Raw genomic sequence first — 14,352 nt, 5'->3', positions numbered from 1 at the left:
TGATCTCATCCTGTCAGTAGAGGATGCCTGGTTATTTTCTTTAAATGCCTTCCTCACCATCTTAAATAAGCATGCCCCGTTCAAGAAATGTAGAACCAGGAAAAGATATAGCCCTTGGTTCTAATCAGACCTGACTGCCCTTAACCAACACACAAACATCCTATGGTGTTCTGCATTAGCATCGAACAGCCCCCGTGATATGCAACTTTTCAGGGACGCTAGAAACCAATATACACAGGCAGTTAGAAAAGCCAAGGCTAGCTTTTTCAAGCAGAAATTTGCTTCCTGCAACACAAACTCAAAAAAGTTATAGGACACTGTAAAGTCTATGGAGAATAAGAACACCTCCTCCCAGCTGCCCACTGCACTGAAGATAGGAAACACTGTCACCACCGATAAATCCACTATAATTGAGAATTTCAATAAGCAATTTTCTACGGCTAGCCATGCTTTCCACCTGGCTACCCCGGTCAACAGCACTGCACCCCTCACAGCAAATCGCCCAAGCCTTCCCCATTTCTCCTTCTCCCAAATCCAGTCAGCTGATGTTCTGAAAGAGCTGCAAAATATGGACCCCTACAAATCAGCCGGGCTAGACAATCTGGACCCTTTCTAAAATTATCTGCCAAATTGTTGCAACCCCTATTACTAGCCTGTTCAACCTCTCTTCCGTGTCGTCTGAGATTCCCAAAGATTGTAAAGCAGCTCCGGTCATCCCACTCTTCAAAGGGGGGGGGGGACACTCTTGACCCAAACTGCTACAGACCTATATCTATCCTACCCTGCCTTTCTAAGGTCTTCGAAAGCCAAGTCAACAAACAGATTACCGACCATTTCGAATCCCACCATACCTTCTCCGCTATGCAATCTGGTTTCAGAGCTGGTCATGGGTGCACCTCAGCCACGCTCAAGGTCCTAAACGATATCTTATAACCGCCATCGATAAGAAACATTACTGTGCAGTCGTATTCATTGACCTGGCCAAGGCTTTCGACTCTGTCAATCACCACATCCTCATCGGCAGACTCGACAGCCTTGGTTTCTCAAATGATTGCGTCGCCTGGTTCACCAACTGCTTCTCTGATAGAGTTCAGTGTGTCAAATCGGAGGGCCTGTTGTCCGGGCCTTTGGCAGTCTATGGGGGGTGCCACAGGGTTCAATTCTTGGACCGACTCTCTTCTCTGTATACATCAATGATGTCGCTCTAACTGCTGGTGAATCTCTGATCCACCTCTACGCAGACGACACCATCCTGTATACTTCTGGCCTTTCTTTGGACACTGTTAACAACCCTCCAGACGAGCTTCAATGCCATACAACTCTCCTTCCGTGGCCTCCAATTGCTCTTAAATACAAGTAAAACTAAATGCATGCTCTTCATATGATCGCTACCTGCCTGCCCGTCCAACATCACTACTCTGGACGGTTCTGACTTAGAATATGTGGACAACTACAAATACCTAGCTGTCTGGTTAGACTGTAAACTCGCCTTCCAGACTCACATCAAACATCTCCAATCCAAAGTTAAATCTAGAATTGGCTTCCTATTTCGCAACAAAGCATCCTTCACTCATGCTGCCAAACATACCCTTGTAAAACTGACCATCCTACCGATCCTCGACTTCTGCGATGTCAGTTACAAAATTGCCTCCAATACCCTACTCAATAAACTGGATGCAGTCTATCCCAGTGCCATCCGTTTTGTCACCAAAGCCCCATATACTATCCACCACTGCGACCTGTACGCTCTCATTGGCTGGCCCTCGCTTCATACTCGTTGCCAAACCCACTGACTCCAGGTCATCTACAAAACCCTGCTAGGTAAAGTCCCCCCTAATCTCAGCTCGCTGGTCACCATAGCAGCACCTACCTATAGCACGCGCTCCAGCAGGTATATCTCTCTGGTCACCCCCAAAACCAATTCTTCCTTTGGCCGCCTCTCCTTCCAGTTCTCTGCTGCCAATGACTGGAACGAACTACAAAAATCTCTGAAACTGGAAACACTTATCTCCCTCACTAGCTTTAAGCACCAGCTGTCAGAGCAGCTCACATATTACTGCACCTGTGCATAGCCTATCTATAATTTAGCCCAAACAACTACCTCTCCCCCTACTGTATTTATTTATTTTGCTCTTTTGCACCCGATTATTTCTATCTCTACTTTGCACATTCTTCCACTAAAAATCTACCATTCCAGTGTTTTACTTGCTATATTGTATTTACTTTGCCACCATTGCCTTTTTTTGCCTTTACCTCCCTTATCTCACCTCATTTGCTCACATTGTATATAGACTTATTTTTCTACTATATTATTGACTGTATGTTTGTTTTACTCTATGTAACTGTGTTGTTGTATGTGTCGAACTGCTTTGCTTTATCTTGGCCAGGTCGCAATTGTAAATGAGAACTTGTTCTCAACTTGCCTACCTGGTTAAATAAAGGTTAAATTAAAAAAATCTAGATTTGTGAAAGTTACTGTATAAGCTAATGATCCATCATGTATGACATTTCTGTAAACTTACATTTTTATTACCATAGCATTTTTGTATGTTCTCAATAGTTATGTACAAATTGGCAAACTCCTGGCAGACTTGATACAAACTTGTCATGTAATTAATTATTCACTGGAATAGTCTGAAACTTGACACACACTGCTGCCATCTGTTGGCCAAAATCTAAATTACACATAGACTCCCATCTGAAAGTATGGCCTTTCTCTTGCATTTCAAATGTTTTTTTGTTTGTATTACCTTTTTACCAGGTCTCATGTATTATTTTCTCCTACATTCATTTCACATTTCCACAAACTTCAAAGTGTTTCCGTTTAAATGACATCAAGAATACTCATATCCTTGCTTCAGGTCCTGAGATACAGGTAAGATTTGGGTATGTCATTTTAGGATAAAACATTTTTTTAAACGGTACGATCCTTAAAGAACCGCTTTTGTGGTCCCCCAAATCCTAATGAGTTAATTGTTACATGATTCGGGTAATCGGGTAATAATTAAACATAGTTGATTTGATAAATAACAGTCATCAGATTAATGAAAGTACAGTCACGACAACAGAGATCCTATTAAATTATTGTAATTCCCAATTCTATGGTTTAATTCCAAAATGTAATTCATCAAACGTCATGGTTTTAGGACACTCCCTTTCCTTTGTGACTGCTGACTCGAGCAGCCCTCCCCTTATGCTGTGGCAGCCTGAGCCTACGATAAAAATTATTTGGTGAGGAGAGAAGCAAAAGGGATCTGCAGTCTTGGACGTTGTTGGCCTTATGGTTAAATCCAACCTTCAGACGATATTAAATAGCCACTGTTTTGTCAGAGAAAAAGAGAAAACCACATCCACAATGCCAGTTAACGAACTGCCCGGTAATAACCCCGAGAGTGAAAGGTAAGTTGAGATAGTGTTGTAATTGTCAGAAGGACTATGATTACTCATTGGGTCAGTAGCAGAGGCCTAGCTAACTGTAACCTTACTCCGATAGCAACTTGTTTACTGTTTTTACAGTTGATACTATGTAAGTCAGTGGAACAATATTGTGCCGAACTGCCTTTTTATTTCAAAGTTGACTATATTTAGCTCTAATCGAAGTCTGTATAATTTGTTATTAAAGTTGGTTGCTGTTTATTTCGAACAAATTGTCATTTAGCATTATGCTGACGTTGTTGGCTAACGGGTTAACGTTAGGTAGCTAGTTAGGTTACCAGCTAATGCTAACTAGCCAGCTCGTTCTTTGACTAGCTACTTTGGTTTTGTCAATGCACTGTTTAACGCTAATTGCTCTGTGTGATGCATTAATAAACCAACTAACGTTAGCCACGGCAAAGTGTTTTCACAATGTTGGGATAATTGGGATGAACACCTTATGAACACCTTATTTCGTCGAATGTTCTGGAAGACGTTTGTCGACGTTAGTAGCTAGAAACGTAGTGACAGTGCGTTTTAAGCAAGAGTCACACAGCCAGTTAGCGAACGTTAGTTAGCAACTACTAGCCATTGCGGCAAATATGTAGCTTGCAACCCTTCAACACTTGTAGCTTCTCACCTGCAGGTATCAATATCATATGTGCACTCGCATATGTTTGGCCAATAAAAACCCGTGACGACTTGACTGGGTCGACAATATACTTTCGACCTAGGTTAGCTAGGTAACATGAGTGACAACTAGTTAACTTACCTATTGGCTCAGTTCCCAGTCAGTACTTGTGCCTAAAAACCAAAGTACAGGATGTGCAGTCTAAAAGTTGGTTATTTAGCTAAAAACAACCCAGCTAAGGAACAGCAGTGTACACTAACCCTATCAGAATTGACATCCATTCTCATCTGTGGGAATTAAAACTAGTATAGACCAATAAAGCCTAGACAACACTAAAGACCTTGCCCTAACACAAGTCGGCTCACCATGGAGTATTTTCCACTTGATTATTCTCAATAGTTGCAAATCGTCATGATTAGCCTTGGCAGTCTGAGTCTCACTAAGTACAACTACTGTTGACTTGTGTAGTATAGTTTTCTATCAGAATGGACACAGCACTATTTGCAGGTTTTGGTCAAGTCTGTGCCCAATGGGTGTGAAATGCTGTTATGGTTTGTTGTATGGGTGGGGCATTGAGCATAATGCTAAATGTCTGTTACTAGAGGAAGAGGGCTCTTGAAACTTAGTCCCCAGCACCACCATTTAAGTGCTTTGAGTACAGGTTGCCAGGTGTCCATAACTGCCCCAAAATCATTCCCCTTTGGCCAAATATCTATTCTATTTTCTGCCAGGCAGTATTTTTCCACATCAGATTCATTCAACTGGTAAAGGCTGTTACGCAAGTGGTGGACTCATCTCCCACCTGACTAAGCCAGCTGTCAAGTTAAGGCGCTTCATGAATGGTTTGTGTCTGGGGATTTTGAGGAATTTTGTGAATGGCGTAGAATAGCAGTGCAGTTGAATCTGTGGGAACAATTTACAGGTGGATTGTGAACGGCCAGCGATTTTACATAAGGATGCTAGTTGGATTTTATTTTCAATTATCTGGTCAGGTTGTTTCCAAAGGAACCTCGTTCACTAGAACCACAAGTGATTCCAGTCAATATACCGTAGTGATGAGCCTATGACGTCGCTCATACTTAATATCACTGTTACTCTGATTTTGAGCTCCAAGGTTGACAATGGTTCTTACTTTGCTTTCACATGTCTGCTCCACATATAACACTGGAGTGGCGTTTGCATATGAGAGTCTGTGAACAGTAACACCACCGCTAATGGGTTATGGGTTTTGTTCCAGTTTGGAGCTCGGAGAATAGACCTACTCTCAGTTCTGCTAGCGCAACCCCAACAGAAAAGCTTATTATGGACAAGATCACACTGTTGGGGCTTAGGCAAAATGGCTGATCAGTGCAGTCAGTAATCTGGCACATGTCTCAGTGATGTAAGAGGTTGGCCTTTTTGTCGCAAGTGCAGACTTGAATTAGGTTATGAACTCCACCTTTTTTTGCCACCCTAATTTTTAGCCCGGGTAGCTGAAATTGTTCTCAGTATTTTTCCATTAACGTTGTTTCCCGAAATGATGCCGACCGTGGCACTCGTCTCTTCCCCCATAGGCTACTCCCACTGTGACAGTTCACTCTGCTTAATCAGTGATATGTCAACAGGGAATCAGTCACCATGGCAGCCATCTCTGACAACCAAGCTGAGTGAAGGCAGTCATTTTGTTTATTGAATCATCACCAGGGACTGAAACTAACATTTTGGTCCACTAGCCACTGTGGCAGGTAGATTTTTTTTTCTCACCTGCTTTAATGTTTTTGCTATATTTACCCCGAAAACCACATATGAGCATGCTTTGAAATGTTTCTAAAACAATGCATCTATTAATAGTAAGAAGTGATGTGGTACAGTGCCTTCTGAAAGTATTCACACCCCTTTCCAAATGTTGTTCCAGACTGAATTTTGAGTTGATTAATTAGTTGTCACTGGCCTACACACAATGTCAAAGTGGAATTATCTTTTTAGAAATGTATACTGAAGAAAAATATAAATGCAACATGTAAGGTGTTAGTCCCATGTTTCATGAGCTGAAATAAAAGATCCAGAAATGTTCCATAAGCACAAAAAGCTTATTTCTCTCAATTTGTGCACAAATTTGTTTACATCCATTAGTGAGCATTTCTCTTTTGCAAAGATAATCTTCTATACACCTGACATGTGTGGCATATCAAGAAGCTGATTAAACATCATTATCATTACACAGGTGCACCTTGTGCTGGAGACAAAAGGCTGCTCTAAAATGTGCAGTTTTGTCACACAACACAATGCCACAGATGTCAAGTTTTGAGGGAGCGTGCAATTACCATGCAGTGCAGGAATGTCCACCAGAGCTGTTGCCAGATAATTGATTGTTAATTTCTCTACCGTAAGCCTTCTCCAATGTAATTTTAGAGAATTTGGCAGTACGTCCAATCAGCCTCACAACCGCAGACCACGTGCAACCAGGCCAGCCCAGGACCGCCACGTCTGGCTTCTTCACCTACAGGATCTTCTAGGACCAGACACATGGACAGCTGATGAAACTGTGGGTTTGCACAACTGAAGAATTTCTGCACAAACTGTCAGAAACCGTCTCAGGGAAGCTCATCTGCATGCTTGTCGTCCTCACCAGGGTGTTGACTTCACTGCAGTTCTGCATCGTTAACCGACTTTAGAGGGAAAATGTTTACCTTCGATGGCCATTGGTACGCTGGAGAAGTGTGCTCTTCACCGGTGGATCCCAGTTTCAACTGTACCGGGCAGATGGTCATGTGGGCTAGTGGTTTGCTGATGTCAACATTGTGAAAAGAGTGTGCCATGGTGGGGTTTTGGTATGGGCTGGCATAACCACAGACATGAATACAATTGCATTTTTATTGATGGTAATTTGAATGGAGAGATACAATGGGGCTCAGGATCTCATCATGGTCTTGCCATTCATCTGCCATCACCTCATGTTTCAGTATAATGCACAGCCCCCATGTTGCAAGGATCTGTAAACAATTCCTGGAAGCTGAAAATGTCCCAGTTATTCCATAGCCTTTATACTCACCAGACGTGTCACCCATTGAGCATGTTTGGGATGCTTTGGATCGATGTGTACGACAGCTTGTTCCATTACCCGCCAATATTCAGCAACTTCACACAGTCATTGAAGAGGAGTGGGACAACATTCCACAATCAACAGCCTGTTCAACTCTGTGATGGAGATGTCACGCTGCATAAGGCAAATGGTAGTCACACAAGATACTGACTGGTTTTCTGAGCCACACCCTTATCTTTTTTAAGGTGTCTGTGACCAACAGATGCGTATCTGTATTCCCAGTCATGTGAAAGCCATAGATTAGAGCCTAATGAATTTACTTGAATTGACTGATTTTCTTTATATTAACTTAGTGAAATCTTTGAAATTGTTGCGTTTTTTTATATTTTCAGTATAAAATCTGAAATGTCTTGAGTGACTAAGTATAAGTAAGGAACTCCTTTTATGTTAAGCCTAAATAAATTCAGGAGTAATGTGCTTAACCCCCCAGAGTTGAGTGACACACCGGTTAATTTAGTTTTTGACCCTCTTTGCCATTTTATGAATGTGTTATTCAATGCGTTTCTATGGGCTTTAGTAGTAAATGCGAATATCAATATTTTATCAATTTAAAAAATATATATTTATCTGATACCTAAAGGGGTCCTAAAATCAAATACCTAAATGATCCATGATCCATTGCATGACCATTTTTAAAACAATTCCATATGTCAGCTTAGCACCCCCCTTCCCCCAAAGACATTAAATATCCCTTTGAGCGTGGTGAAGTTATTAATTACACCCAGTCACTACTAAGATACTGGTGTCCTTCCTAACTCAGTTTCTGGAGAGAAAGGAAACCGTTCAGGGATTTCACCATGAGGCCAATAGTGACTTTAGAACACTGAGTTTAATTGCTGTGATAGAACTGAGGATCAACATTGGACTTACTACACAATACTAAGTTAAATGACAGCTGGGGGGGCCTGTACAGGGGGAAAAAATATCCCATAACATCCAGTTAACATCCGGTTTGCAATAAGGCACTAAAAACTGCATCAAATTGGGTAAACAAATTAACTTGGTCCTGAATTTTGGCTGCATCATGTTATGGGTATGCTTGTCATCGGCAAAGACTAGGGAGTTTTTTTGGGATAAAAATAACTGAATAGAGCACAGGTAAAATCCTAGAGGAAAACCAGGTTGTCTCCTTTCCAACACACTGGGAGACATTCATCTTTCAGCAGGACAATAACCTAAAATACAAGGCCAAATAAACGCCAGAGTTGCTTACTATGATGACAATTGAATGTTCCTGAGTGGCCTCGTTACAGGTTTGAATTAAGTCATATTGAAAATCTATGGCAATGGCTGTCTAACAATGATCAACAACCAACTTGACAGAGCTTGAAGAATTTACAAAGAATGTACAACAATGCTGTTTTCACTTTCCTTAATATAAATTCAAAGGGGGATACCTAGTCAGTTGTACAACTGAAAGCATTCAACTGAAATGTGTCTTACACGTTTAACCCAAATAAACTCTGCGTTTATTTTTCAGCAGACTTAACATGTAAATATTTGTATGAACATAATATTCAACTGAGACCTAAACTGAACAAGTTCCACAGACATGTGACTAACAGAAATGGAATAATGTGTCCCTGAACAAAGGGGGGGGGGGAATCAAAAGTAACGGTCAGTATCTGGTGTGGCCACCAGCTGCATTAACTATTCTGGGATTAGGTGGGACGCACCTAACCAACAGCCAGTGAAATTGCAGGGCGTCAAATTCAAAACAACAAATCTCATAATTAAAATTCCTCAAACATACAAGTATTATACATCATTTTAAAGAAACTTCTCGTTAATCCAGCCACAGTGTCTGATTTCAAAAAGGCTTTATGGCGAAAGCACATCTTGCGATTATGTTAGGTCAGCTCCAAGTCACAGAAACATACAGCCATTTTCCAAAGAAGGAGAGTTGTCACAACTCAGAAATAGCATTATAAATATTCACTTAGCTTTGATCTTCATCAGAATGCACTCCCAGGAATCCCAGTTCCACAAATGTTTGTTTTGTTCGATTTAAGTCCATTTATGTCCAAATAAGTCCTTTTTGTTTGCGTGTTTAGCCCAGTAATCCAAATGCACAGTGCACGAGCAATTAGTTCAGACAAAGTCAAAAAAGTTATATTACAGTTTGTAGAAACATGTCAGACGATGTATAGAATCAATCTTTTTAGGATGTTTTTAACACATCTTCAATAATGTTTCAACCGGACAATTCCTTTGTCTTCAGAAATGAAAAGGAGCGCAGCTAGCTCTCGGCCGCGCGCCTGACTGAACTCTGCCAGACCTCTGACTCAAACAGGTCTTATTCTCTCCCCCTTCACAATAGAAGCCTGAAACAATGTTCTAAAGACTGTTGACATCTAGTGGAAGCCTTAGGAAGTGCAATATGACCCCATATACACTGTATATTGGTTAGGCAAAGACTTAAACCAACAAACCTCAGATTTCCCACTTCCTGGTTGGATTTTTTCTCAGGTTTGTGCCTGCCATATGAGTTCTGTTATACTCACAGACATCATTCAAACAGTTTTAGAAACTTCAGAGTGTTTTCTATCCAAATATATTGATAATATGTATATCTTAACTTCTGGGACTGAGTAGCAGGCAGTTTACTCTGGGCACCTTATTCATCCAAGCTACTCAATACTGCCCCCTGTTCCCAAAGCAGTTAAGTACTGCAGTTAATCTCCTCGTCATGGACTGCACCAGATTCTCATGGACTGCCAGTTCTTAATGTGAGATGTTACCCCACTCTTCCACCAAGGCACCTGCAAGAACCCAGACATTTCTGTCCCACAGGTATGATGTTGGGATGTACCTATCCTGTGCAGATGTTGTTAGATGTGGTCTGCCACTGCGAGGACGATCAGCTGTCCGTCCTGTCTCCCTGTAGCACTCTCTTAGGCTTCTCACAGTACGGACATGGCAATTTATTGCCCTGGCCACATCTGCAGTCCTCATGCCTACTTGCAGTATGCCTAAGGCACATTCACACAGATGTGCAGGGACCCTGGGCATCTTTCTTTTGGTGTTTTTCAGAGTCAGAAGAAAGGCCTCTTTAGTGTTCTAAGTTTTCATAACTGTGACCTTAATTGCCTACAGTCTAAGCTGTTAGTGTCTTAACGACCGTTCCACAGGTGCATGCATGTTCATTAATTGTTTATGGTTCATTGAACAAGCATACCCTACCCTGTCACTAACTCCTCCCTGGTATTTTCATTCGTTGTCATGTCAAACACTGTATTCAAAGTGCCCGCTATTATATTCTAACTATAGAATTAGAATAATCATTCTATTTCCATGATTCCAACACTTACCCAAGTGATTTGCTCCAAATCGCAATTGCAACATTTGGTTAAGAATAAGGCCTAGATTATTTGCCCAAATCATGCAGCCCTACATGGCAGTGTGGAAATGATTTCAAATGAGCACAAGAAATGGATAAATGTGAAACTATTTATGGTTTTATACGGTTCAATTCAATCAAAATGGAGAAAGACCCATTCAAATCACTTAGAATGTATGTGTTGCCACCATAGGGTCACGCACCACTTATAAAGTAAATTTAGAACTTTCATTATTAAAATACCGCCATATTGTCCAATTTCTTTTAAACATAGTGATATTATATTTTGGCCATATTCCCCAGCCCTAGACTTGGGTGTGAATACGATATTTCTTTATTTCATTGTCAATAAATTTGGAACCATTTATAAAAACATGTTTTCACGCCGTCATTATGGGGTATTGTGTAGATGGGTGAGGGAAAATTAGTTTAATCCATTTTGAATTCAGGCTGTCACACAGCAAAGTGCGGAATAAGTCAAGGGCTATAAATATATTCTGAAGGTGCAATATATTGCTCAATGTAAAAGTTGTGAGACTCCTTTAGTAATAATGGCTCTTCTGTGTTCTCCAACACCTCCAGTCAGAGGCGGTGTTCCCGCTGTTGCAGTAACCCCTGTCCGGGGCCTCTGTGGTGTTCCTGATGCCCCTCGCCCACCCCTGAAGATCCCAGGTGGGCGAGGAAATGACCAGCGGGATCGCAGTCTTTCAGCTAAGCTATTCTACTCTGTGAGTCCACTCTCCTTCACATCCTCTGGCATTAGGATACATACCTGTGTCAAACCTCTCTTCGTACCCACTAATTTCTAAAAAAAGAAATCTTGCAGGATGCTCGGTTGCTGGTTCTTGAGGAGCCTCCACCCATCAACGGCAGAGTGCGTTTCCTGCTCTTTGAGCCCCGTCGCTCAGTGGGCAAGCACTGTGTCTGGAGGGGGGCGCTGAAAGGGAGGAACATCTACATCGAGATCCCCCCTGGAGCTCTGCCTGAGGGCAGCAAAGACAGGTCAGTGATCCAATGCAAATGCAACCTCTTTTGTCCACCGGTTTCCTACATTCTCCTTTTCAGCTCATTTATCACCTGATTTTACTTAAAGGAAAATCCACCCAAAACAACTCATTCCTTTAGTTAATTAACACTAATATGTGAGAACAATATTTTGTGAACAAAGGTTTCATTTTGGCGGTATAATAAGGTTGGTAGCAACGTGGTAAATAATTGTGGGAATCTGTTGCAGCTCAAGTCGACTACAAAATCCACAATGCAATGCTCTCTTTATGGGCTGGCTAAGTTGTTAGCTAGAAAATGTAGCTACACACAATAATCACAAAGATAATATCAGCATGTAAATTAGCTAGTTAGTGCTGTTTGTTTAGGCAATTTAGGAGTCAACAATCTCACCATGTAATATCTGCAAATCGATGTCTCAGTAGAGTCCAACATTCACAACTACAGATTTACTTTTGAGGAGATGGGGAAACGTTGCCCATGCTACGTCAATGGGCTGTGTGGTGCATTCTGGGCAATTTTGGGACAAAGAGCGCTCTCCTTCAAGGAGTGAATGGGAGTCTTGGCCGCCATCTAAAAAACCCAACATTGGCACAAATTTTGTCAACAAGAAGTTCAACATTACAAATCTTTTCAGAGATGTAATGTCGTATAGCTTTGGAATCGAGACATTATGTACTTTTGTGGGAAATAGGCACGTTTCTTGACATATACCCTCACTTTGAGAAGGGATTGTGTGATGCTTAGCAACTTTGTGATCCAGCATGACAACGTGAACACGATTGGAAACCGCACCCATGCAATGCACCCTTGACTAAAGAGGCAGACATATAGGAACATTTTCTAGACCCTCTGTTAAATTAGTTTTCTCGAGGTAGGAATATCGCAAAAAAATATGACCAATGGCTCATTCAAGAAGACATCCTCTCGAGTTACGACATCGGCCAGTATTGAAATCTGTCGTATGATAGACGTTTTCGCAATCTAAAAGTCGTTTCCTATGAACTTTTATTGTAATGAGAGCGACTTTATCGCAGTACTACGTCATACCGGCCGGATTTCTGTCTGCTTGAACGCCAATAACTCAGATACACATGAAATGACCCTTGGAATCTATAGAACATCTATGAGATGCACAAGAACAATATAACGTTCAAAACAGGTGACCCTTTAACGAAAGGCACATCTCGATAGGTGGTCCAGGTATCCTCATGAAATAGTGGGCATTTACTATTTTCTGTATTGTTCCTCAAGCAAGCGGAGGCCAATCCCCATTAGTCCACCTTGAATGCCCTACTCTTTCTGCAGTTGTCTAAAACCTTATTTTGTTCTAAATGTATTTTTTTACCCTTTAGTATGTTTATTTTACTGTATTTAGTTACACTTGCTTTACAATAGGAAACCTTTTTTAAATATTTTTTTTATCGCTGGATGATGTCTTTAAACCTGTTTTACATGGTTGTTTCTTGCTAGATAGACTGTTTCTATTGCACTGCCTTAATAGCTCACTGATTTACTTCCCTTCTCCAGTTTCGCTCTCCTGCTGGAGTTTGCGGAAGAGAAGCTGCAAGTTGACCATGTCTTCATCTGCTTCCATAAGAACCGAGACGACAGAGGTAAGTTCCTGTGTGTGTCCAGTCAACCCTTCTTTTTATACTTTTTTTGTTTGAGTCTTCTCACACTACCTTCTCTCTCGCTCCAGCATCTCTGCTGCGTACCTTCAGCTTCCTGGGCTTTGAGATTGTGAGACCAGGTCATCCCCTCGTCCCTACCCGTCCCGACGCTTTCTTCATGGCTTACAGCATCGAACGAGACTCCTCTGACGACGAATAACTGATCACACACAAGTTTGCTTTTATGTACCCTTCCCCATCCCACTCTATCACTTAGGGAAAATGCATATTATCAACTCAGTGAGGTTTAGGTTTCCTGTGAAATTGTTTTTGTTTATTACCTTTGATGTGCTGTATTACAATGACATTTGCACTAGTGTGTAATGTTAAACCAGGAATGGACACATCTGGAAAATGTTTCCTCACCACTGTAATCATTTCCATGTGTAGTGCTCATTTCCCCCTCCCCCATCCACCACAATGATAATCTCTAGGATGTAATATATATGGTAATTTCCATGCAGCATACTCATGTAACTAGTTTTTTTTCCTGGCTACTTCAAGTTGATTTTCATGTTTAGTTTAAAAAAAAAAGTGTGCATGAATTATTTTGTTTTAGTTTTGATTCACTTGACTGAAATCTGCATGTAACAAGTGCGCGAATAAAAGTGCTCACCTTAACAAGTGGATTTTGATTTCTAGTTATGTTGTCTGGATTGGATACAGCTCAGTGAAATATGTAAAGAATTGTACAAGAAGTACAATTTTGGCCTATGTAGACCAGAGGGTTATACCAGTTTTAAAAGCATCATCTTTTAAAATCAGTCTGTCGGTGTTGAATTTCACCTAGTGCACTGTAAGTTGATGTTTTAAAATCATTACTGTGTGCTAATGGGGCTCCTTGGATCCATGGAAGGTTAAGTGCATATACACAAAGTATAGAAAACATTAGCAACACCTTTCATTTTTTTTCCCTTTAACCTTTAAGTAGGCAAGTCAGTTATAAACAATCTTAGTTACAATGACGGCCTACACTTTCCATGACAGACTGACAAGGTGAATCCATGTGAAAGCTTTGACCCCTTATTGGATTTGATTTACTCTAGCAATGCTCAGAACTGAGACTATGGATGGAGCAGCATGAACAGTAAGGTTATGGATCAACACCACATTAGAGGCTCCCCAATCTCTCCATAAGGTCTGAATCACTCCCTTTATCTTTGCTTTATCATACTCTAAGAACTCTTCACTTCTTCCACGTTCTCCT

At 41.1% G+C, this 14,352-nt stretch overlaps 1 protein-coding gene across 1 annotated transcript; it reads left to right on the top strand.

Moving 5' to 3' along the window:
• Positions 1–3,239: 3,239 nt before the first annotated feature.
• Positions 3,240–13,310, top strand: LOC100217373 (ornithine decarboxylase antizyme 1a). Its single transcript, NM_001142783.1, is given in 5 exon segments — positions 3,240–3,399; positions 11,050–11,195; positions 11,294–11,469; positions 13,003–13,088; positions 13,175–13,310. Coding segments are annotated over 5 exon segments (657 nt in total). The 5' UTR covers positions 3,240–3,280; the 3' UTR covers positions 13,306–13,310.
• Positions 13,311–14,352: the final 1,042 nt, after the last annotated feature.

Source organism: Oncorhynchus mykiss, chromosome 4 (genome assembly GCF_057628025.1).
Source record: "Oncorhynchus mykiss isolate SJ-2025 chromosome 4, ASM5762802v1, whole genome shotgun sequence".
Taxonomy (NCBI): Eukaryota; Metazoa; Chordata; class Actinopteri; order Salmoniformes; family Salmonidae; genus Oncorhynchus; species Oncorhynchus mykiss.
This window is presented reverse-complemented; position numbering and strand designations above follow the sequence as displayed.